The sequence below is a fragment of the Nuphar pumila genome, chromosome 8 (genome assembly GCF_984573655.1).
Source record: "Nuphar pumila chromosome 8, dmNupPumi1.hap1.1, whole genome shotgun sequence".
NCBI lineage: Eukaryota > Viridiplantae > Streptophyta > Magnoliopsida > Nymphaeales > Nymphaeaceae > Nuphar > Nuphar pumila.
The window spans coordinates 114,572,244-114,599,916 of record NC_143256.1 but is presented as its reverse complement, the minus strand read 5'-3'; the positions used below and the strand labels follow the sequence as shown (position 1 = coordinate 114,599,916).

At 34.2% G+C, this 27,673-nt stretch overlaps 1 protein-coding gene across 3 annotated transcripts in view; it reads right to left on the bottom strand.

The window, feature by feature from the left end:
• Nucleotides 1–21,652, bottom strand: part of LOC149830299 (uncharacterized) — a 34,802-nt gene extending 13,150 nt beyond the window's left edge. For 2 of the 3 annotated variants that reach the window (XR_016433654.1, XM_090015776.1), the window contains exons 1-8: nt 21,403–21,647; nt 20,963–21,305; nt 17,669–17,858; nt 17,528–17,577; nt 16,317–16,409; nt 16,113–16,201; nt 5,025–5,103; nt 4,697–4,779 (exon numbers count right to left, since the gene is read on the bottom strand). Coding sequence is in view for 2 of the 3 variants with exons in the window: in XM_090015776.1 (XP_089871902.1) it covers nt 4,697–4,779; nt 5,025–5,103; nt 16,113–16,201; nt 16,317–16,409; nt 17,528–17,577; nt 17,669–17,858; nt 20,963–21,305; nt 21,403–21,434 (959 nt within the window). In the remaining variant the exon portion in view is untranslated. Of the gene's footprint in view, nt 1–4,696; nt 4,780–5,024; nt 5,104–16,112; nt 16,202–16,316; nt 16,410–17,527; nt 17,578–17,668; nt 17,859–20,962; nt 21,306–21,402 lie in introns of all 3 variants that reach the window. The other variant, XM_090015775.1, reaches the window with a different exon arrangement.
• Nucleotides 21,653–27,673: the final 6,021 nt, after the last annotated feature.

The window sequence follows — 27,673 nt, the reverse complement described above, 5'->3', positions numbered from 1 at the left end:
CTGCCAAAACCAATAGTGAGTATCAATCCAAAGTGGAGGATTGGGAAAGCAACCATGCAAAAAAAATTGCATGGTTTATGAACAATGTTGACATAAAAATATGTGTCAATATTGCTAAGTTTAGAAAAGCCAATGAAGCATGATCATTTATGAAGGGTATGTATACCCAAAGCAATATTTTTTTGCAAGAAAAGATAAGAACTACCAAGCAAGAGGACATGAGTAGGGGTATCAACGGGTCGGGTTTACCCAGACCCGACACAGACCAAACTCTATAGGGTGGTCCGGGTATGGTGATAAATAAGAAGACCCATATTTTCTTTTCTTTCCCACCCCTCTAACCTTTCATTGAACTTTGAAAGAGAGAGGTGTCATGTGGACTTATCATTTTTGTTCCCTTTTCTCCTTTTTATACTCGGGCTTGACCCAGTCAGGTTCAAACCTAAGATCCCTCGACTAGGGGGTCAATTAACACAATATTTGTGTGTGGTGCCCACGCATAGAGAGAGAGAGAGGGAGGGAGAGGGTCCATTAATGCCCATGGATTTTCATGATCATTAGCCTTTGACAAAATTAGAAAGTTATGATTAACGGATAAACCAAGGGCATTTTTGTAAGTTAATGCAATAAAAGATTCATTTCACTCTTGAAATACAACTAATAAATGGCTTAACTCTTTACAAACTTAAACAAATGCCACAGCATTACTATTAACCAATGTTATTAAAAGCGCGCCTCGAGGCGAGGCGCTGCCTTTGGTGCCTTGAGGCGCATTGAAAAAGCGTGAATGCCATGAGGCGTGTGCCTCATAGGATATGAGGTGTATGCCTCAGGCTAAGGCATGTGCCTCATTGAGTTTGGGTCAAAGCCCCCATTTGACCCAAATTAGGGAAGGCCCTGACTGATTAGGGCACTCCTCTCTCTCTCTCTCATTGTCTCCCTATCTCTCCCTCTCATTGTCTCCCTCTCTCTCTCTCTCTCTCTCTGACTCTCCCTCTCGATGTCCCCCTTTCTTTTTATGTCTCTTCCTCTCGTTGTCTCTCTCTCTCATCTCTCATCTTTGTCTCTCCCTCTCGTTGTCGCTCTCGTCTCTCGTGTCTCTCTCTCTTTGAAAGGAGGAAGAAGGTATTCTTGTCTCTCTCGAACAATCAGGTTTGTTAATCAGAAAATTATTTTGTTCTTGTTAATTAATTATATATATATATTGATTTAGTAATTCATTGATTTGTTGCTTATTTGTGCTTTATACGAGCGGCATGCTATTTGTATTATGTAATTGTGTTTACTATGTGTGGTGTATAGCATTATGTTGTCCTTTACACAAATATGTAGAGTGGTTCTTGCTTGTTATTGTGATTTTCTTTAAAAAAATTATTAAAATATTGTACTATTTGAAATTAAAAAATGTGTGCACAAACACAATGTCACTAAAGGGCTCAAAAGTGCACAAACACAAAAAGGGCCACTAATGGACCAATTACAATCTCACAAAGGAGATAATCACCAAACACAAATCACAAGAAAACACAATTTAAAAATAATATGTATTAAATCATAAAAATGCTTAGAAAAACATTAAGGAATACAAGGGGAAAACCCCTACTTATAACCACACAAAAGAGAGAGTGGGGACAACACAACTAGTCATTGGGCTAGGCCACAACGGTCATATTTATGACAGTTGGGAGCAGCCCAACGACTAGTTGGGCTGCCCCAACAGCCATATTACAAAAAAGAAGAAAAGAAAACCATCCGCTACTAGCTTGACCCCTATTACAATGTGAAATGACTAAAATGTCCCTAACAATTATTTCGGTTTACATGCAACGAATAAATATATATGTATAATATATCCAAACAACATATTTTAACACTATTTTTTTGATAATTTGTTTTTTTTCTCATATGGATATTGAATATATATCTCCAATAACTTAAACCTTGTAAATTTTGTTGCACTTTCAATTTGTAAAAGTGCATTAATTGTTATGTTGTAGAGTCGTTCTTGCTGGTTATTGTGATTTTCTTCAAAGATTGTTTATTAAATTTGATATATTTTTAATTTGATGTTTTTTCAGTTCGTTGTTGGATCAGTTAAATTATTGTGTTGTAGTCATTGCTTGGAATTCACTTTAAAATTTAGTTTAGATTCTCCAATTAATATCCAATTATTTATTAATAGTACATAAATGATGCATTTTTATTTTTGTTTTCTTACTTGGTCAATTTTTTAATATTTTTTGTGAAGCTTATGCCTTACGTCTCGAGGCTTATGCCTCGCTTCATGGGCAGGTCATGCACCTTGCTATGCCTCAATGCTATTCAAAACATTGGTATCAGTGTTATCAAAAACGTGCCTTGAAGCGCAAAAGGCGTGCCTCGCCTTAAGGTGCGGCCCTCTGTGCCTCAAGGCGCAAGCCTGAGGCGCAAAAAAAAAATTACAACAAGATTTATGAGACATAATCAACAAAGTTTTTGTAGGTTAATCTCATATATTTTCTAGTTATTTAAGTTATGTAATAAGTTTCTTAGTATATTAATATATTTTAACTTTTGTTGGTTAATCTCGTATATTTTCAGTTACTTCAGTCATGTAATTAGTTTTTTTAATATATTTTAACTTTTATTGGTTAATCTCATGTATTTTTCAGTTATGTAATCAGTTTTTTAGTTACTTTTACATGTTAATCTCATATTTTTTAAAATAATTTCATATGTTTTAACTTTTGTAGGTTAATCTCATATATTTTTCAGTTATTTCAGTTATGTAATCAGTTTCTTAGTATATTTTAACTTTTGTTGGTTAATCTCATATATTTTCCAGTTATGTAATCAGTTTTTAGTTACTTTTATATGTTAATCTCACATTTTTTTAGAATAATCTCATATATTTTAATTTTTGTAGGTTAATCTTATATATTTTCCAGTTATTTCAGTTATGTAATCAGTTTCTTAGTATATTTTAACTTTTTTTGGTTAATCTCATATATTTTCCAGTTATGTAATCCGTTTTTTAGTCACTTTTATATGTTAATCTCATATTTTTTAGAATAATCTCATATATTTTTACTTTTGTTGGTTAATCTCATATATTTTCAGTTATGTAATCAGTTTCTTAGTATATTTTATCTTTTGTTGGTTAATCTCATATATTTTTCAGTTACGTAATCATTTTTTTAGTTACATTTATATGTTAATCTCATATTTTTTAGAATAATCTCATATATTTTAACTTTTGTAGGTTAATCTCATATATTTTCCAGTTATTTCAGTTATGTAATCAGTTTCTTAGTATATTTAACTTTTTTTGGTTAATCTCATATATTTTCCAGTTATATAATCAGTTTTTAGTTACTTTTATATGTTAATCTCATATTTTTTAGTACTTATTTGAGATTTTCTATTTCTTATTGGTTGTTATTTCATCAATAAAGCATTTCTTTATTTATTTGTATTTTTAGATATTTTTTTATAATTTTTTTAAAGTTTTCAAAAAAAAAATTGAGGCTTACACTTTACACCTCGCCTCGGTTTTTGGTGGAGCGCCTCGCTACGCCTCAACGTTTTTCACAACACTGAGTGGTATTAACTATTAACATATGTAAATAGCATGGTGATTTCAAATTTGTCAGAGCAAAAAATGCGGTGACTTAGCAACACCTATTACATGCATACATGTGTTTGTGTTTGTATACATATACATATACGCATACATGTGTGCACTCACCTATGAACATAAGTAAATCAAGCAATTAAAGTCTGATAAGTGTTAGCATCCATACCATCTAATACATGCAATGATGTATTAGCATCTAAACCATCTAATAGATGTGATAAAATCATAATACATTTAGTCATGAACGCCTATTAACACATTTCAAATTGCACCCATGTGTCCCTCTATGCTGTTCTTAATAGAAAACTATAAAAGAATGGCATGTCCTTGTGACAAAGATTCTGGGAAGAACTTCACCAACAACTCATAAGTTACCTAGAAAAAGTGCTCGAGGCAAGAGAGGAGAGTGGGAATTAAGATATTTCAATAGTTTTATAGAAGTCAAGATACATAAATAATGTTAGATAGATCAAATGACAGCATACATGAAATAGTTTCTCTTCTACAAGTAATAATATGCAGACAACCTTTCTGAGATCTTCAGATGATTTAATTAAAATATGCAGTTTACGGGAACATAAGTTTTCATGGACAAGCCACCCATTTCAATCATATGGCCATCAAAATCATGGTAAATACAAACACAGGCTCTACAACAAATAAACTATACTAAATTTTGCAATATCTAAAGCACAATCACTAATATCAAAGTTTTTACAATTTCGAAATGAGGTGATTTATTAGAAGAATTTCAAAATATTCATTTTTTTGGCAAAGACTCGGAATATATTGGAAATTCTAAAAGGAAAAACTGAAAAAGAAAAAAAGAAAAAAGGGCATAATCATGTTTTTTTGCAATAATATAAATAAGTAGAAAATACTTAACTTGGAAAACAAAAAGATTTTGGATAATAACAATACACTGAAATTCATTACCATGTTCAAAACCGGAGCAGAGTACCTTTAGTATTGCTTCATGAAAATCTCATAGGAGATATTTGTCAATATGATCTAAATCTAAAATAATGCAACCGTGACAATTACCTAATTGGGTAAACATATAGCAAGATATTCACAAACCTGATGTCATCACACCCGCAATGCACCCAACGCTGGCAAACATCACAACATACCATGGGTGTTGATTCAGAATCTCTGTAAACCTGCAAAATAGGTCCAATTAATTTGCCACAAAAACACAACCATGGAAAAAACAAATATATGAATTTGTGCATGTAAATGTGTATCAGAAGCTGACAATTGTAAGATCTTAATGAAACTCCATATAGAAATCTAGGTTTGAATAGCTGCAGAAATTTCCACCCTGAAATTGCATTGGAAAAACTAAAAGGTGCCACATATCATGTAAAAATGTTCAAGCAACAGTGCTTCAAACATAAAAGAATACCTTCAAACAAACTGGGCAATAGTTTCCCTTCACGAACAACCTCCCGCATGCATCACAGCAAGTATAGCTCAAAAACCATCTGTCAATGTCATAAGCAGGATAGAAGTCAGGAAAGTCGTATCACTATAAAAGGAAAGGGATCCAGAAAACCAACATAACATTGAGTTGGAGAATATAACACAACTTCCTCATCGCACTTTAAACACCCAATTGCTAAGAAACCTGATACATAAAGTAATTCAATTTGAAGAGCAGGCCTCCAGCAGATTACTGGGATCTCAGAACTACTCATCGCACTGGATGCATCCAAAAAGTACGCTGGGATCCCAGAAATTGGTCATGGATCGGCCAAGCTTGACTGGATGTTAGCATCCTTATTTGCATATGCATGCCTTCTTTTTTTAGGTTCTAGTTATGCACAGTAACTCCCATTGTTTGCATATACATGCCTGCTTATTTTTTTCAGGTTTTGATTATGCATGATTAACATCTTGTATAACAATTATGAAGATAAAGGTGGAGTTATATTGTACATGAATTTATTCTCACTCATAGCTCTTCTAAATGTTAATGTTTGCTGTTTTAAATTCATTATATTTTTTCACATTGAAAATCTTTATCATGTTATTAAATCCACCATTTTACACTGTTTTCATCTTGTCATAGTTTGATTTTGGAATTGGATAGTTTATGCATAGTAGTTATTAGTTGATTGTAGATGCTTGATATACTAGCCTAACTGTTTGTAGATATGATGAAACTATATTTTCAATGATGCATTTTTTATACTTATTTACCAGCTACATAACTTAATGTACCTTAAGTTTTTACTTAAATGTTAACTTTTTTAAATTGTCATATTTCTATGACCACAAAATTTTATATTTCTATTATTTTTATTTATAAAATAAAAGCTAAGAAAATTCAACCAAGCCATTCACCGAGTCATGCCACTTGGTTCTTAAACAATGGTTGGATTGACAACCATAATGAGATGAGAAGCCATGTTCCCACATATTATCTACTTGAAAGACACATTTTTGTATTATATATAACATAAAAACAAAGTTAACATCTCAACAAAAATCAAGATTACACACTTACACTTAAGCCAAGAGTTTGATGTGAAAACTCAGACGACCTTAAGTGAAAGATTTTATGATATTTTGCATCATATAGTAGCCAAGACAGATAAATGCAAAGTGATGTGCAGACATATAACCAAATAATAATTAATCTCCCTTAAGTACGTTAACTTTGGACTTATAGGTGCATAAGTACATCCCACAAATATACAAAGATTTTGAATTATACGTTATAAACTAACTAGCAAAAAAGGATATAAAAATAATGTAATAATGTGTAGTAATAATATAATAATGCTTAATCTTCTTTAAGTACATTAGTTTTGGCATATATAGAAAAATTGGTAAACTTGCAACAGGTTTTGGTGTCACCTGGCTGAACCATACAATCTAATGATCAGATGGTCTAGAAACCCCACAGATGTGATCTACAATAATACATGGTTTGTTTAGTAATAAACAGGTTTGGAACATGTGATTACGATTTAAAAGAAGGATTTTCAAGGATTTAAAAAAACAGTGGCCCACAATGTATCAAAATTGTATGACAAAACAATTATAACTTTGAAAAACACGATGAAAGGCATGATCTTAAGTAAACAAGCCATGTTGGGTCAGACTGAGAGAGAAAGGTTGTTGACTTGGTAAAAAATGAGTTCACAAGAGAGAGAGACATGCACCAATTAAAATGTACACTCTTTATCTTTACCGGGTGCACATCTTAACTCTCTCCCTCTCTCGAGATATATATATATATAGTAATGCGCTGGTGCTGCCCCTTTTCTCGTTCTGCCCCATTAGGCCCCTTCAAAAATCGTAGTTTTTTGCATTTTTTCTCACGTCTAACACCATAGATGTGATCTATAGGTTGTGTTCAGTGGGAACCGGCTTTTGGATCACCGGAATCTGACTTTTATACAGGGTTTTTCGGTGATCCAAAATCAATGGCTATGAAGGCATCAAATTTTCCTGGCTCATAAAAATACATTTTTTCATCGAAAAAACATGATCCAAGAGTTGATTCCCACTAAATCGAGCATGCTAAACACATCTAACGGTTCAGATCTATCATAAAATACTTCAAACTATGGGGCCTAATGGGGCAGAACTAGAAAAGGGAGCCTAATATGTTCAGTTCTCACATTATATATATATATATATATATATATATATGTTTGAAGTGTTAGCAAACATTAGGGCCACACTAGCAATGTTTTTTCACATTGTCATTCTCTCTGTTAACATCCTGAAATGACACCTTTAAGCAACCACGACATATATCAAAAATCAACAACTTTCTTTTCTCATCACTTTCTTGTACACACGTTTCTGTGATTACTTTACCATCAACTTTCACTAACACAATCCTTTTTGGCACAGACATTGCTCCCTCTGCCTACTGAAACTTGCCAACATATGCAGTTCCAGCAGACTACCAAGCTAATAGTTCTGGGCAATAGCCGCGGTTTTAGGATGACTTTTTTTTTCATTTTCGTTTTAATAACTGAAGCTAATCATGTTCTTCCTTTGTCTTCACACCCCATTTAATCTTTCCCAGACCTGATACATCATTCTTGCCTAAACAAAATCCAATACACAGAGATGAGTCTGTGACTCTGTCTATTTCTTTCTGCAAAATCTAATCCAGTTAATTCATACAATCCACAGGTCCAAACTGTTAAAATATATATATATATATATATATATACTATTCTGTGTTTGTATACCAAAATATCCGATAGGGGTATTTTGGTCATTTCTCTTCGTACTTTTTAAATCTTTTTGTTTCTTCTTTTTGTTTTTATTTTTTGTAATTCTTTAATGTAAGGGACCATTGGGGGCCCCACTCAAATAGACGTTGGGGCTCCCCAACGTCTATTGTGGGAGCCCCAATGGCCCCCTCTTTTGGCGTGTTCCCTTCTTGTATATAAAGGGGTATCCCCCCCAAGTATGTAACGAGTTCTCTCACTTTTCTCTCTGAAATAATATTCTTTTTGCCTTTTGCCATTCACCCCATAGTGGGTTTGTGTAATTTGCGCATTAAGTGCTTGTGTTATTCGGTTCATTATTGATTCGCATATCTCATTACATGGTTTCAGAGCTAGGTTGGGTTTTTTGTAATCTTGGGAGTCTCTTTAAGATCCTTGTAAGTTCTTTCTCATCTCTACCTTCTTCTTCATCATTGAGCACGAATCAAGAGTAGAGCTATCCTTCAAGCTCAACGGTTCAAATTATTTGATGTGGGCGTCGGCTATGGAGAATCATCTTCGTGGAAAAAAACTAAAGGGCTTCGTGATGGGGACCACTCTTGAACCAACATTGAAGCTCACCAAGATCAAAGGTGGTGTTGAAAAGGCTCTTGATGGTGAAGATCGCATTAAAGCTATCAATGAATATCAAACTAAGGTAGAAGATTGATAAAGTAACCACACCAAAATTTTGGTGTGGTTCATGAACAATGTTGACATAAATATTTGTGCCAACATTGCTAAGTTTAGAAGAGCCAATGAAGCTTGGTTCTTTCTTAAGGGTATGTATACCCAAAAGGATCTAGATAGACAATTTTTTTGTCAAGAAAAGATTAGATCCACTAAACAAGGAGACATGAGTGTCCGAAATTATTTTAATGCTTTGGGATGAACTTGCTCTTCTTGAGCCCAAGTGGGTGGCTCCGAAAGATATTGAATTAAGAATGGAACAAATTGAAAAGGAACATTTCTTTCAATTTCTTCACGGTCTTAGACCGGAGTTTGAACAAGGGCATCCCTTCTTCGTATAAGCAAGGCCTTACCTATTGAAGATGCTCATGCCGAAGTATGCCAAGAGGAAACTCGTATTGGTATGACTCATAAAAGTGATGAGATCTTGGTCGTTACTAGGTCGGGATTCAATGTTAAGCCTTATAGGCCTCCCCACTTTGCCAAAAATAATAGTTTTAGAAAGGGTATTATTTGTCACTATTATAATGAACCGGACATATCAAACCGGTTTGCCCTAAGCTTAAAGGAAAGGTGGTCGCGGTTGGTGAAAATGTCCAAAATAAAGAAGTGAGCAATAATGGAGGAGACATTAAAGATATTCTAAATCAAATCTCGGAAGCACTTCAACATCTTCTTAAGTGTTCATCTACTTCGGGTGCCGCCATCGCAACCTCCTCATCTCTTCCAGTTACGTGGATTTTGGACTCCGGCGCTTCTTTTCATATGACACCACATAAAAACATCATTTATAATGTTTATTCCACCCCTACAACATCTTATGTTTCAACAACCGACCGGACTTCTTTGAAAATTGAAAACATTGAAACACAACAACATTCTAAAGATTTTTTTTTTTCAAAATAAGAGTGGTTCAAAAAATCAATTTAAACTTATTTTCGGTCTCTCAAATTACCGATCACGGTTGCAAAGTATCTTTCTTACCTAAAGATTGCACCGTGCAGGATCTCCGATCATGAAAGCTGATTAGGCAAGGCCATAAGAGGGGCAATTTGTATTTTATGAATTTTTTGTCTCTACCATCCAAGTCTTTTTGTAATTTTGTAAATATCAAAAGTATAAAAGTTTGGCACAAGAGACTTAGCCATATGAATTTTTCAAAGATTTGTCTTTTTTCTTTTTTGGGAAATTCTTGCAATGAAAAAGTTATGACTTATAAAGATTGCATCCTTGGTAAATTAAAAGCCATTTCATTTCCTCAACGAAGTTTTGTCTCTACACGGATGTTTGAATTGGTTCATTCTGATAAAAGGGGTCCTTCTTATATCATGTGTAAGAAAGGTTTTTCATATTATGTAATTTTTGTGGGCGATTTCACTAGATACACATGGATCTTCTTTCTAAATCGAAAATCCAATGTGTTTTCCATCTTTAAAGATTTTCATGCAATGATTAAGAATAAATTTCTAAGTAATTTATCTATTCTAAGATCGGATTCAGGAGTGGAATATATGTCAAATAAATTTCAAACTTATTTACGACAAAATGAAATTTGTCATCAAAGATTTTGCCCTAACACACTGCAACAAAATGGTTTTGCGGAAAGAAAACATAGGCATATTATAGAAACAACTAGAACTCTCTTAATTTCTAAAAATATTCCAAAGTCATTTTGGGCCAAAATCGCTTTAACTTCAACATATCTTATCAATAGAACTCCTTTGTCATCTTTAAAAAATGTTTCTCCTTTTGAAAAACTTTATAATGTCTTCGGATTTCAAAAGGCTATAAATTTTTTGTTGTAAATGTCATGTTCTTGCTCACAAAAATGATAAGTTTTCTCCAAAGGCTATTGAATGTGTTTTCTTAGGATATGGTGAAAAACAAAAAGGATACCGATGCTTTGACTTATCAAATAATAAACTTTATATCTCAAAAGATGTTATTTTTCTTAAAGAAGAAAACGGCTTTGCAAATGATGAACCAAAAGAAAATATTGACTATTCTTTCTTATTTGATTTACTACCCCGAAAAGATGAATCAAATCCGATTGAGACTCTTGAGTCTTTCAATGATATTGAAAATCAAAATGAAAAAGCTTTTAACAATGAAAGAAATGACTCTCATGAAAGTCTAGATGAACATGTAACAAATAATACTCAAGTTTATACTAGAAGAAGTGAAAATCCTCATCCATGTGCTTTTGACAAATTTTATCAAAATATGTCATTAGAAGAATCATCTCAAAAAAGGTCAAATCGTATCTCTAAAGAACCAAATAGATTTGTGTCTTATGAGTCTTTTTCACCACATTTTAGAGCATGTTTATTAGCCATCCACTCCTTTTATGAACCATCTCATTACAATGACAATATGCACATTGAAATGAAGCTATGAAACATGAACTTAATGCAAAAGCTCAAACTTAAGAAATTGTTAATCCTCCTCAAAGAAAGAAACTCATTGGATGTAGATGAGCTTTTAAGGTAAAAACGAAAAATGATGGTTCCTTAGAAAGATATAAGGCTAGATTGGTAGCCAAAAGATATGCAAAAGAGTATGGAATAGATTATGATGAGACATTTGCGTCGGTAGCTCGAAAGACAAGTGTTTGGGCTCTTATTGCAATTGCTTCTATAAAAAAATAGCATATTTATCAACTTGATGTTAAAAATGCTTTTTTAAATAGAGATCTTAATGAAGAGGTTTATATGGATCCTCCTCCTGGCATGAATTTAAATAAGAAAGTTTTGAAACTAAAGAAAGCATTATATGGTCTTAAACAAGCTCTCAAGGCTTGGTATGACAAATTTAGTAATGTATTAATTAATGTGAGTTTTGTCTCATGTTATACTAACACTGCGCTCTTTGTTAAGAAGGCAGGTGATTTTATTGTAATTCTTCTCCTTTATGTTGATGATATGATCATCACATGAAGTGACAAAGAGGGAGTAAATGACATTGAGTCTATGTTAAAGAAAACTTTTGATATGTCTGACTTGGGTTTTCTGAGGTATTTTTTATGTATTGAGGTAGCTTATTCACAGAGAAGATATATTTTATCCCAAATGAAGTTGGCTGCGGATATTTGTGCTAAGTCGGGGATTTCAGATGATAAAAAAGTAGAAACTCTTGAAGTTATAAATGTCAAATTAAGACTTGAAGATGGTGTTCTACTTGATGATCCTACTCCTTATCGACAATTAATTGGATCTCTTACTTATTTGTCCAGCACCCGACCGGATATCGCTCAAGTTGTTCATTCAGTAAGCCAGTTTCAGCATGCCCCTAAGACAGTTCATATGACAGTTGTCATGAGAATTGTGCGATACACCAAAAATATCATCTCAAAAGGGTTTTTCTTATCCTCTTCTTCATCTTTTGATTTAACTGTTTATATTGATGCAGATTGGGGAGGTAATCCCAATTATCAAATCTCAACTACTGGTTTTTGTATTTTCTTAGGGGATTCGATTATTTCTTAGAGGTGCAAGAAATAGCAAAAAGTATCATTGTCATCAACTGAAGCTGAATATCGTGTCATGGCGACTACAACCATGGAGATTGTATGGCTTAGAAGTCGTCTTTGTGATATGGGGGTCATTATCTCAATTCCTTCAAAGATGTGTTGCGACAACAAAAGTGTGATCTACATTACAAGCAATTGTACCTTCCATGAACGCACCAAGCATATTGAAATGGACTGTCATTATGTTCGAGATGAATACCTAAGAGAAACGATTAGGTTGCCTTATGTCACATCAGAATATCAGTTGGCTGACTTCTTCACCAAAGCGCTTCCAACTCCTCGCTTTTTGTTTATCCTTAACAAACTTTCGGTTTTTTCCCCGTAAAGTTTGAGGAGGGGTGTTAATATATATATATATATATATATATATATATATATATATATATATATATATATATATATATATATATATACTATTTTGTGTTTGTATACCAAAATACCTGATAGGGGTATTTTGGTCATTTTACTTTGTACCTTTTAATCTTTTTGTTTTTTGTTTTTATTTTTATTTTTTGTAATTCTTTATGTAAGGGACCATTGGGGGCCCCACTCAAATAGACGTTGGGGTCCCCAACGGTCATATTTATGACTGTTGGGGCTCCCCAAAGTCTATTGAGGGAGCCCCAATGGCCCCCTCTTTGGCGTGTTTCCTTCTTGTATATAAAGGGGTATCCCCCCCCCCTCAAGTATGTAATGAGTTCTCTCACTTTTCTCTCTTGAATAATATTCTTTTTGCCTTTTGGCATTCACCCCATAGTGGGTTTGTGTAATTTGCACATTAAGTGTTTGTGTAATTTGCACATTAAGTGCTTGTGTTATTCGGTTCATTATTGAACCTTTTGTATTTTCGCATATCTCATTACACAAACATCAAGTCAAATGTATATGACAAGGCAAGAGAAGCTTAACCGTTTATACAAAGAAAGAACATATGGTTAGGGCTGGTAAACGAACCAAACAAGCCCAACCCAGCTTGTTCAAGCTCGGCTCATTTACCATTTAACTTAGCTCGAACTCGGCTCATGCTCGTAACTAGACAAGCCGAGCTTTAGTCATCTGAGCGAAGCCACAAGCTGGCTTGTGTAAAAAATATTATATGAAATTTGATGCTGTCAACCATGGGATTTGAACTACAAACTTTCTTCTAACATGCCATGTACTCTAGAGTCTAGACAGATGTATAAAACTACCTTTTATGCTAAATGTTGCACTTAAATCTTATATATTATATTCTTATGAGCTTACACGAACCGAGCCAAGACGAGCTCCCTTCATTCGTACTCTACTCATTTTTGGTTGATGAGCTGCTCACAGCTTGGGTCGCCAGCTACATGACCGAGTTCATGGCAAGCCAAACCAAGCTGAACCACAAGCTGCTCAGCTTGTTTCCCAGCCCTACATATGGTGATATAACAGTGAAGACTGAAATATTACTTTTTCTGATAGAGATAAGCACACTATATGAAGACTCACTGATGCCATTAATGCAACAGCTTTACACTTAAAGCACAGAGAAACTGAGTTATTTTTAACTGGAAATACAAGAACTGAGTCCTTGACTTCAAAATGCTATTTGTTTTATGAATTCAAATTAGTGATAACTACAATTGTTGAGAATGCAGCCTAAGGTACCATTTGGATGACACCCAAAACCCAGTTTTCAACTGGGATTTAGGTGTTAATTGGGTTTTCAGCCCAAAACTTGGTTTTGGTGTGTTTGAGTGACACACTAAAACCTGGTTGAAAATCTAGGGAGGGCCCTAACCTGGCTAAGTGAAAAAAAGAGACCCCCCCCCCACCTCACACCCTCAATTTCTCTCTCCCCTCCCCCACCTCTCTACACAGTACACACCAGTGTGAGTCCAACCATTTTCTGTCTGGTCGGAAACGCTTTTTTGTGTTTTTCAGCATTGATGGTGGCTGGCCACACCCTTTTTTTAACATTTTTTTTTAAATAGGGCTGGCCAGTCACCAGCGAGGAAATGACTGGCTTGGGGTCGCCCATGCCGAGTGACCCCAGGCTAGCCATTTCCCAGCTGGTGGCTGGCCGGAAAAATGGCTGGACAGCCATTTCAGCCATTTTCTAACCAGCCACCAGTCAGGAAATTGTGTGGCCGGTGTTGCCCGACAAGGGAAACACTGGCCAGGCCATTTTCCAGCCGGTAGATTGCCGGAAAATGGCCTGCTTTTTTTCTTTTTTGTGACCAAAAACCTGAAAAACTAGGCTTTTGGTCACCCAAGCAGCCCAATAAGGATGGTTTTTGGCAAACTAGGTTTGCCAAAAAACTGGATTGAGGCAAAACCTAGGTTGGTGAAAACCCAGTTTTTGGCCCATCATCCAAACGACCCCTAAATGTCCCTTGCAGATAGCTATGCATGGTATTATTTAGAGTTGTCTGCAGAAAAGGCTTTCTAGGACATTATAAAAGCAGAGGTATCATGAACAGTCGTATCTTAATTAATTAAAACCAAACTAAGTATATTTAAAATTTGACCTGTAATACTAGATATAACATGAATATAGGCATCTTATAAAAGCCAAGATTCCTACATTGCCATCATATCTAAAAGAAAGAAAAGATGTAACTGTCTATCTTTTTCAATTGGTTTTTGTTCCTAAGTAGTGGGTCCTGGGTCATGACCAAGAGTAGAGAACAAAGTAGCCAAAACCAAGAGTAGAGAATAAAATAGCCATAGAAATTTTATGAAAAAATAAAAAGTAAATATTTAAGAAGTCACCAAATCTGGTGCAAATATAAAGACATTTAATGTAGCAAAATCTTTAGCAAGAATTTTAGTTTCCAAAGAATGCTTATGAAAACCACAAACGATCTGTTGCCAAGAATCAAATATCACTAAGATGTGCCGCAGATCACGTTGAGCATATAACACAATGGCACCTATGGTGGCACAGCTCTCAGAAAAATTAAGGAAAGATGGAACAATAATGGATGTCCGTATGTATAACATTCTCATCAGTAATCTTGATCATCTCAGTCAACAAGATTACATTATTCACTGATCGTGCATGTTGCAGAAAATAACTATTATGGTGTAAGCAGTTATCACTAGTTTTAATTCAGGGATATGATTTTTTGCAGCAGAGGTAGAAACAGGCTTCTTTGGGACCTTTTTGTATAGAAGGGACTTAGATTTGACCATTTTGCAGAAAAGGTTGTTTGACTTCCCATTTGATGTAAGATTGGCTTTCTGCAACCACTATTAGTGTAAAAGGACCAAAATACATATTTAAAGTGAAGATAATAGCAAATAAGAGTCCACGACAAATCCCTAAAGGAGCATCCACATTAGGGAAGGGATCTCTACAATTTACCCCGATGCAGCACTCATCATCTTCACTGATTCAGTGTTATCCATTAAAGGTCCCCCTCTCTCTATGGCTTGAACATGTGTTGGGTCTAGTTAAAATTTAAAAGAAAAGATGACACTGGCTTCCTTCTCCTATAATGGATATTTATGTCTTTTTATACTAAAAATGGTGGCAGAAGATACCTCTTCTGTAAAATGGTGAAACTTGGGGTCCATCTATGCAAAAAGGTTGAAGGAGTCCTTTGTGAAACTTACATATTATTAGGTTTTCTGCTGCCAAAATCCCTTAAAAATATGGTTACAAAACATGAGGTGAAAACTACGAGGGACGTTCAAGGACTGGTCTGAAATGTACCCAACAGTGTATTATAGCTGTCACCACTTGAGTAAAGGAGTCCTTTCATATGATCAAAACATACTCTCATTTAGATCTGTTCAACAAAGTTTTTTATGTAAATGATGCTCTGGCAATTGAAAAGTATAAGATGCTCCTTGGCGGTTTAGAAAGATGACAAAATTCAGAGAAAATAAAATAGTAACAGACAGTTTATAGTAAATTAGAATTCTACTATGTGAAAGTTTGCTCATGTTAGTCTTCTTTTCTTTCTGTTTCTGTTAACAAGAGGCACACAAATAGGTAGATCAGGTTGAACAGAAGGCAAAATGTAGGAAACACAAACATTAACCTGGAATATAATAAGCTTACCTTGTACTGGGACCATTTCCAGGTACAGTAGATCCACAGCTATGACAGCTAGTATGATTTGGGCACAAATACGGACCAGAAGTAACATTCTGTAGAAAAAGAAAATTATAAAAAGAGGCACTATCTTCATAATGTACAGCATAGAATACATAAATGTGCAATCAGTATAGAGCTCCGGTTGAAAGGTATTCAAAGACGGCTCACTTTATGTGGGGGATGCTGACAGTACGAATGGTAAGCACCATCACACCTCTTGCAGCACATAAACTTAGTGGGATCTCCAGTTTTTCTACAAGCCTGAGGAAAAACTCACACAACTGTTACTTTATTTGGTAAAATTACTGGTAAAGTATAATGAAAAGTTGAAGATGCACCGAATCTCAATATCAAACTCCTGCTGGAATCTTCACGAGTACTTACAACAAATGCAGATCTTAACAACATATTGTCATGAAATGTATGCATGCAGTAATCTCTGATGATCACTTATGCAGAACACCCATGCAATGCGGTAAATTACATATCATAACTTGTAATTTAATTTCCAAATAATGGCATTGCAATGGAACATATAATAAAAATCATAAATTTATGCAGCAAAAACTGAAAAAATAAAAAATAAAAATCACATAATGGTTGATTGAGTACAGCTAACGCAGTAAATAAACAACATATTAGAGTAAACAAACAAATATACAACAATGAACAACCAATTTGAACATATAAATTAGTAAAAGAATTGCAATTATAAATAACTAAAACACAGTGTTAACCTTCAAGTCAATCTAAAAGGCATAGTTCATGAAAAATAAAGCACATTAGGGAGATAAACAAAAAGGACAAATATTACATAACAATCAAGCCAATCTAAAAAGATGTAACCTAATATCTGGTTTTCAAAAAGATTCAGAGGATTGGCCGAATCAGGCATGAATACAATCAGGCTGAACCACTTGATTTAATTACGTTAATTCAACATCATTAAAAGTTAAAAAAAATACAAGAAAACAATTTTTAAAAAGGCCAATTCAACCAGAACTGAGATCAAATCGGGCCAATTCAGACCATTTTGGCCACTTCGGGATTGAATCTGCTGATCTTTGAATATGGGCCGATTTGGCCCTAAAGCAAATAGATTTGGGGCCAATTTTATTTGATTCTGACTACATTGGTATAGATATTTAAGAAAAAACATATATCTTAATCATTCATGACAAAAGTGAGGATCTAGCAGGTATATAGGAACAGAAAAGTATTCATCATTTTATGTTAATATGAAGAAGAAATTATCAAGCATTAACATCTCATAGCTACCAATTATTACCAAAAAAGGAAGCAATGCATTTTCAGAAGAATGCGCTAAATGATAAACATTAAAATACCACAGAGAAAACCATTGTGACTACAAGCCTAACCTCACAAATGCGGCAGGATGGACAAACCCAAGAGTTCCAGTCAAACAAATCTGCAAGCATAAATCAAAAAAAAATATAATTAACATAAGAGTCTGCAAACTAAATCTCCATTTTACTATATATCTTGCAAACTGAGTCAACCTCTATGTCGTGCCCAGCTTTTCAAGCAATTTCTGTGGTACTTCTTATTGCAACTTTTGCATGAAAGCATCCTTGCAGCCTTATCACTTCCTTCATTTTCACCAGAAAAGCATAATCTACATATTACTTTGATGGTGTTTAGACTCTGACTATCTCCTATTTGATCCTTCACAACTTCTCCAGAAATTTCCTGCATTCCCAAGATAAATTGAAATGAGCAGATTAAGAACCAGCAAGACTGAACGCAAAATTATGCATCAATATCATAGAGTAGAGACTAAATAGCGTCAATGTCTCCAGCCTCTAGGGAACTGAAGGCAATTAGAATTTTGTTCTTCCAATTGATATAATGTGGAACAGTCAAAGATGTCTAAATGTGTCTTAATCTTACACAAAGATGTCACGAACAAAGATTAAGAAATAAAGATTCATAATATGAGATAAAAGTGGAAAAGGACATTATCACAAGTTTGAAGAGAATCTATGGCAAAACAGAAAGGAATATCCAAGACAGAACATGGGTAACTCAGACTTACTGCCAGAGGTAGATGGTTACAGTATCCCGAGGCACCTGTGTCACTTGCATACTCCATTTTGGTCCCCATATCATGTCCCCTAATATACTATTCATGCTGAAATCATCATAAATTGGTTGTATCTGAATATCCGCAGACGTATCTTTGTGACATGGTGAGGCACCATTACAAAGAGACTCCAGAACAAAATAGCAAGCTAATTCCTACTCAAACTTGATCTCCATATTTCCATGATGCATTAATAGAAGCTTTATCCCATGAAAGGGTATAAATATTTGATGATGGTTTTCACACTAAGTTATTCACAAGTTGCCCCTTAGACATATTTATCGAGAGAAGAGAAGTCTCACACAAGTCAAAAGTTTAGATGTCCAACTGCAAACTCACTATATTAGTAAATCCACTGGGACAGCAAGCTTTTGGAGGCAAAAATGAGAAAGATTAGCCCAAGTATAGCAGGATTGATCTGCAATGTTCACAAGCATACATAGTTTTATCACTATAAAATGCCTTGAATGTTAGGCAAGGTCTTAAGTTTGCACTTCACCAAAGCTCAACACTGCACATTAACATTTAAGGCTGGAGAGTCCACTGATATTTACAGTCATTCTTAGCTTCTACAGTTCTACTGAAATATCTTTTAAAATGCTCACAAAAATTAGAACGGATGAGGTGATCCAAAATCAATAAAAACTCTCACACTGGTCCACATGGACAAGCCATCCATTTGTGTCAATGGAAACTTCCGATGTGTAATTATAACTACATTGATTTTGGCACAACAAGAAATGCAGACACTTAATAGTCATTAAGCACTAACCAGCATGCAGCAATAACAAGAATCCAAAATCTTAAACCGGCTCTCATGCGTTTATTTGAACAATTTTCTTATTATAGGGATAAGCATGACCAGCACTTCATCCTCCAACAGTATTAGGCAAAAAATTTAAAAAATGAAACAAAACAGAATAAAATCACCACACTGAATGTTTGCAGAACACCGGAAACCAAAGTGTCAATGGGAAGATTAGACACCTATTTTCTGACAACTAGTCTTAGTTGTCAAAAGCAGTGCCTAGCCATAGGGCCACCGCCTAGGCTTATGGGTCTAGGCGGTATGGCCCTGTTTTTCCACCTATGCTGACTAGGCGATGCCTGCAGGGACATGGTTTTAATTCTTTTTGTCTCCTTCCTTGCTTTCTTTTTTTTTCGTTTTCTTCTTCATCCCATCCCAAAAGCTTTTTTTTGTTCTCTCATTTTTCTTCTTCTTTTGCTTTTTTTTTTCTTCCTCCTTTCACCCCTCTGCCTTCTCTTTTTCTTCCTCTTCTTCCTTTATCCCTCTTTTTCTTTTTTCCTTCTTATTCTTTTTCTTCTTCTTCCTCCCCTCATGCCCCCCCCCCCCACACACACACACACTTGAACTCGCTTCTTTCTTTTTCCCTTTTTTCTTCTTTTTTCTTTTTAATTTTTGTGTTTACATGTATGTGACTATGCGTGCATTTTTTACACAAACACACACATAAAAATCTGTTTTTTTAGTTATCTATCTATCTAATAGTTTTAAAACCCAATGGCTCTGCCGGGTCATGTTAACTATATAAAATATGTAATATATGTATATATTATGTATATTTTATAGTATATTATTAATATATTGTATATAATATGCATTATATGATATATTATAATATTTAATGTATACTTTTATTAATATATGTATTTATGTATAATATACATAATATTTATATTATATTTCATATAATATATGTAATTATATACAATATATATGACTCAGTTGAGTCATGAGCATGAGTCAAGTCATTAACCGAGTCATGCTAAAACTCGGCCGAGTCAGCCCATGACTCGGCCAAGTTGTGTTGATTTCAGGTCATTCACTGGTTTGACCCAATAAGTGACCGAGTCACTGGGTTTACTCACGAGTTTTTAAACCTCTCTCTCTCTCTCTCTCTCTCTCTCTCTCTCTCTCTCTCTCTCTCTATATATATATATATATATATATATATATATATATATATAGGGGGGGGGTCCTCTTGTCCCCTTTTTATTTATATCACCGTTAATACCCTCCAAATATCAAAGTTTTAGGTGTTTTATGCCCAATTTGAACCATTAGATGTGTTTACCAATACTTATTTATTGAAAACAAACTTTGTTTCAAATTGATTTGATATAAAAATGTGAACATTTTACCATGAAATTTTAATATGAAATCAACTGGTAATTTTTTTACCTCTTTAAAATAAACATTTGGGCATGAAGATGCATAATTATTTACATGTTCTCTGTTCAGCAAAAATCATAAAAACATCTAAAAACTATGAATTTTTTAGGGTCCTAACTGTGACCTAAGGAAACAAAGGCAGGATACTCTCTCTCTCTCTCTCTCTCTCTCTCTCTCTCTCTCTCTCTCTCTCTCTCTCTATATATATATATATATATATATATATATATATATATATATATATATAGTAGTCGGATAGTGTGTCTCAAGATTTGGTATATGTTCAATATTGTGCAATTTCATAAATTTTGCTATATGCTACACTGAATTACAATTCATCCATAGTTACAATCATATGTTTGTTACTAAATTTAACTATTTATTATCCCAACCAAAGCTGAGTAACAGATCAAAAGATACAAGAAATCTCATAGCAAAATAGAACAAACCAATCAAATAATCTCAAAAGACAGAATACCAACCAAAAGGATCCCACCAAAAAACTGAACCACTTACTGCAAGTTCCCCGGCCTCGAGGCGGCGGGCATAGTCCTCGGCAGCCAACGAATCCGCAATCGCCTTCCTCTGCATCGCAGCCCGCTTCATCTGAATCGAAAGCGCCTCCTCCCCTGCCGCGGCCGCGGCATGATCAGCGATCCCAGGGTCGGCTAGCCGCCCGGCGCCACCAAACTGGATCCTGGGGACAGGTACCTGGATGGTCCGGCGGCCTCCCGCGCGGAGGAACCACGGATCCAAGAGCAGCTCCTCGAGTCTCCGGACGTCATCGAGGAAATCCCTTCTCCCATCTTCGGTCCGCAGAGAATCGGGAAACCCTAGCGTGCAGAAACAGATGCGCCGGCTGCAATACCACCACCAACGCAGAGAAAGAGAAGGTGGGGAGACAATCAATTATCAAGTCACGCAATAAGAAACCAGAGAGAGAGAGAGAGAGAGACCATGTAATGGGGCAAGCAACATGAAATGCCATCGGAGACGTTGGAGTTTAAAAGGGGTGGATTTGATGTGAGTTTTAGCGGCAACCCCCGCTACTGGTAATCTGTTTCAAAGTTTATTTTAGAATTTGGGGAGAGAGAGAGAAGGGGGGGGGGGGAGGTGTAGAGAGAGAAGGGGGTAGTGAGAGAGGAAGGGGGAAGGGAAAGAAGGGGGCGCGTTTGTGTTCGGGGGTATAACAAAATCGAAACAAGCAAAGCAAATACGAAGAAACGTGTCGGAGGAAAGATTATGGGGACGTATATGTCATAAGCATCGGCTTAGTATATATATGTGGTAAAAATTGGGGACGTATATGTCATAAGCGTCGGCTTAGTATACATACGTGGTAAAAATTGGCTACTAATGAAGGTAAGGAACTAATCGGTAGAAATCACTTTCTTTTAAAATAAAATTATTTTTTTTATGTCAAATGTTACAGTGATCTACATGATTTATTTAGTAGGAAACCTGTTTTGAATCATGTGATTAGGATAAGTCATTAGGTTTTTAAAGGAATTCCAAAATCAATGGCTTACTATGTACCCATATTTTATAACTCAAAAAATCATGTCTTTACATAAGAAAAGCACGATCCAAGGCTTGATCCATAGCGAACACAACATGATGAACAAATCTGTGTGTTTAGATTGAGTTGATGCAACTTTTACTTATGATTTCTAGCTCATTAGTTCTTACCTTCATTAGTAGCAAATAACGTTTCATATATATAGTAGGGTGTATCATATGATTTTGAGACAAAAGCGCATTGTTAATTGCTCGCGCAATCAATGGTGCATTTTTTTATGTTTTTTTGCACTTTTGGTAACTGTCAAGATCACCATTAAAAGTGTAATACACTTAAAAAGAATACGATCGACGCCCAACATGTCTAATGTTACACTCAATCGTGTGTGTATGTATATGTGTATACAAAAAACGATAGTACTAGATGGCAAACATGATGTGTTCCCCTAAAAATCCTATAATTTGCTCAAACTTGCTTGATATCCAATTTTGCAAGTTCCTGACTTTTTTAGGACCTTTTTACCCTTAGCATTCGCTGATCTCTCAATTTTTGAGCATTACATCACAACACTCTACTGATTTCACTAGATCTCACTAAAACAGAAATTTGCACAGTATTTTTGCAACAATCATGAATTTCGTACAATACACGCTGCAAAAATGGCTACTATACATCTCAATATACAATGCAAATTTTGTAGAGAGTTTCCTGTTAGTGGTTGCAAAAGTCTACATTCTGATGCATAATGAATAAAAAGTTTGCATAATTCACAGACTTTCGCATGCAAATTTACTTGTATATATAGGCCATTAGAGTGTGAATTTCGTCAAGAGTTTCACAATGGTGGTTGCAAAAGTTTACGTTTAATGCAGAATTCATGGACTTTCACATGGTGTCGACTTTAAGTGATGCAAGCTTTTGTTTTAATGTTTGAACTTACTTGTATATATATAGGTATTTAGAGTATGAATTTTTTCAAGAGTTTTACGTTGGTGGTTGCGAAATTCCTGAAATGTTTGCAAAATTCCTAAAAGGTTTACGAAAATCGTAAAGTTTTGCATGAGGTGATGCGAAATTACTTTCTGAAATAACGGATTTCGTTCGAGCATAGTATAAAAGTAAAGATAGGGTTTCACATAAACTAAGGTTTTTGTGATTTTCAACAAATAAAAAATTATGGTCATTTTTTAAGGCCAAGAATCATTGGTGAGAAGATCAACAACACTTCATTGACAGGAAATCATTGATGGTGAGTTTTTTTGGTAAGCACATCTTATGGTATGGGTGAGATAAAAAATCAAAAGTCCACAAGTTATTCATGAGTAATGTAGTTGATAATTTGAAAACTTGCTCTTATCATAGAGAATGTAGACGATGATGATGTAGAATCAACAAGGGGGCTCCGCTTTAGCGAACTATGATAGTTGGACAGATGTGTCGGATGATAATGATGTATCTCTCCATTAACATAGAGTCGATGTATCTCACAGTTAGCGCTCGATCACATAGTATGTGTGGTATATGAAAAATAAGGAGAATAACACAGTGTATAATCAACGATGGTATCACTATAAGGATGAGGGTCAATAGCGACGTCGTTCCTCATCGCTATTGGTCTATTTATCGCTGCTATAGGTCTATAACCACGATAAATAATAGCTGCCAAATTTTTTGCCTTAGTTGAGTAATAACGATGATATTTATATCATTGTTAATGTGTGACCCAACACCAATGACAAATCTCATCGAAACTGGGAACACCACTAGCAGTGACCCACCCTATAACGATGGCATATCTACAATGATGATATTTTTGTGCCATTGATTTAGGTTGTAACAAGAAGAACAAACTCAATAATATAGTCTATAACGGCGAAAAGTAAGTCATCATTTTAGGCTATGATGATGACAATTATGTCGGCATTACAGGTTGTAATGGAGACATAGTGTTAATGCTTCTAACGATGACACAAATGTCATCATTATAGGCCTTAAACCTGCAAAAATAAATTTTATACTAGTTTTGTTTTTTTACATTACATTAAAAAAAATCAGAAATACAATTCAAATCTACACTTCAAACATCCTAAAACACACATTCATTCAAATATAAACATAACTTCTAACTCCTCAAACATTCAACTTCAAACATATATTCAAATATAAACATACACTTCAAAAATACACATTTCTTCAACCTTCTCAAACATTTAACTTCGAACATACATTCAAATATAAAAATACACTTCAAAAAACAAACTCACTTCTCTAACTTCCTCAAACATTCATCCGCTCTAACTCCCTTAAACATTCAAATATAAATATACACTTAAAAAAAATATACATCATCTTCAAACCTTTCTCTTACATCTTCTCAAAACATGCAACAAACACACTTCAAGAATGACTATCATCTGACAATTCAATTATGACAATGTTAATAATAATGATAGCAGTATAAGAATTCAGTTTGATCACTTACAAATATTTTAATGACATTACGATTAAAGGCTCGATAATGCTTTTGCCTTTTCTTGCACTTATATAAGAATATGAAAAAGCATAAAAATAACATTAACAAGACATCTTTTCACATTTAAAAGGATATTAACTTAAATTTAATATATAGAGAGAGATATGTATTAGTTTATATATATTTAAAACCAGTTTATATATATAATAAGTTTTACATTAACTACAACAGAAACAAAATTCATACAAGTCAAACAGAAAAAATAAGCTATAAAAAGACATGCCCTTAAAAATAACGTGACATAAAAAACTACAACATGTTCATCTAACAAATATACACCTGACGGTCTTATCTAAGAGAAAATAAGAGAGATCTAGGATGGGGGTCTATCTGAGAGAATCTATGAAAGTCTGCATCTACTCTCTAAACTTCTTATTTTCTTCTCTTTCTTGCTCTAGGTCTTTTTTCTCTTGCTCCAATTGTTCTCCTATTTATTCGATCTTTGACTGTGTTGCCTTCAATTGAGAAGATAGATTTGAAACATGGGTTTTTCCTTTGGATGAAATGGCAAATATACTCATCACTTTAAAATATCCATACCACACCCTAAGGACTTTGTCAAAGACGTATCCCTGCGACATCAATAGGCCTCCTTGTGAAGAACAAGTTTCATTACTTTCAATCGCCAGAGAGTGCAATCTATTATGCATGGCATTAGTATTTGGTTATCAGCAACTAATGATAATGTATAAAATAGAATGAATAAATGTGGATTTTGCTTTGCTGCTACAAAATGTTACTTATAAATGTGTATTCTGATTCATTGCAGATGAATGTCGTGCAATCTGAATGGGTGTGCATCTCTTTGTAGAATGTACTCACTTTCGATTCTTGCCCATCTATTTCAGTCTGCAAATAACAAATTTAGAATTCATTAAATCAAACATATTTAACAATATACTACTATATGAAAAAATTAAAGTTAGGGAATAAGAAACCCTCGTATGAAATCTATGGATCTACGAAGACGAACTATTGGTATGTTGGATCGTCTGTTTTTCTCTATTCACAAAAAAATTCTCTGATGTCTGATGTTTACCAAAGGAAGATCAATTAGTTAACAAAAATCTAAAAATTTGAATATTTATTTACTTATGATTATATATTCAATATTTATCGTCCAATAGTCTTCAGTGAAAAAGTTGTAAATCCTTTTCCACACTTCAGAGTTGACTCTCTCAGGAGGATGTTTTGATGCTTCATCATGGTTTTCAAACCTCATGTAATGCTTATAAAAACATTCTTGCACCCTTGAGTATGACAACTGAAGGTGCTTATCCATGGTAGCACAATGTTCAGCTATATCCATATTTAAATCAAACTTCACCTGCACCAAATTATCATAATATAGTTAGTAACACTTTTTTATGGATTAATGTTTATCAAGACATAGTTAGGTAATATACTTACATAAACTGCCTCATGCAACACCATCTCCTTGTCCTTTGGAACCTTTATGCATAACTTATGAGTCATATTAGCTCGCTTCCTAACGATGCACGAAAGCCTCCTAGAGAATATGAAGGCACCCTCACCCACGACTTCTTGCGTTTGAGGCTTGATAATTACTAAAGTCTTTTGTTACTTGATTTGCTTTTGGTGGGCTACACATTTGTTCTTTTCACGTTTGTGCTGAGAAAATTCTAAAGTTGCTAATTTGTTGTAAGAAATAAATATATATTAATAAGAATGCCAATAATAAATTTTTAATTGTACAAAAAAAATACTGGATTTATATTTACATAAGGTCATCGTGGTCGACTTTGTAGCTACAATGGCATGTGGTGTTCGAGGGGCATCTCTTTCTCCCTTAAAGTATCACACACATGTAATATGAAGTGGATTTGGTTTAGGTGTTCACTTTGGTTGGTGGGTGATGAATTGTTCTATAGGGAGGAAGAATGCATACATTGTTGTTGTGAACGATTATATATGGATAGTTTTAAATTTCATCCAAACAATATTAGATATACTACACTGTACAAAATTGAATCATAAAAGAATATTCACTATCATACATATATATTATCAAGAACCGATATATATTTTTTAACTCATTTTTAATAGAGAAAAAGAAGATAAAGGCAGAAGACATAGCAAAAACACATACTTATAATACACTTCCTTTGTGACTCTAGATGTTTTGTTAATGCTTCAATAGGTAGATGTTCAACTACATTTATACTAAATTCTGAGTCTAGCCATTAGTCCACCAACCAATTAGGACTTTTCGACAACACAGGGTCTTCCTTCTCCGCTTGTGATGCAGACATGATGCAATAACCGATATACATTTAGGTGGTCAAGGTTTCATTATCACAAATATTTTATTTTTACTCAAATTTATTCTAAATTTTAATTTCTCATGTGCTTCTTAACAACCATCTATGAAAGGAGAAATTAATTGTTGGATGACAAACTCCAATACTTGTCAAGAGAATTTAGTGTGTATTATATTTCCAAATAGGATCCTTAAAAACAATGGCTTTTCATATCTATAATTGTTTAGTTGTTTGCACATTAAGGCAATTGTAATTTTACAAATTTATTTCATGATAAAGTTTGTTGTTGGATACTGGTTTAAAAGATGTCTTTCTTTCATGTTTTCTATTTTTTGGTTTGTGTTGCAATATTGTGCTCACACAAGTTGTGTAGCAATGTAACAATGTTCTTACTAAGCAGATCACATTTGCAGGCACTATATTATGAGAGTACGGCCATAGAAGGATGAATACAAACACATTGACTAACATTTAAAATGAGAAAGCTGCATGTGCATGTTTCACAACATTCTATATCAATACAAAGTGAAATAAATTCACAAAAATGAAAATCTAACAAATGGCTAACAATGAGGCCATTAAGGTTTTCTTTAGAACCCACTAACTGGAAGTACAACACAACTAAAGGACTAAATTAAGAGATCTCACTATCTCAGTATTACAAATAATTATTCAATTGTTAGAAGGATTTATTTGTATCTAAAGGTGATTCTAACAATTTTCAAACCCTTTCTTTTCATTAAATATCATCTCATTGTTCATAATATCTAGTCATTCTTTTAGTCCAAGAGGACTCATAACTGTAAAAGAGTTCCATAGATCATCAAACTTTTCAAGGAAGAGATATTGATCTATTCTACAATTAAACAAAAACAATAATTGTTTAAGTAAAA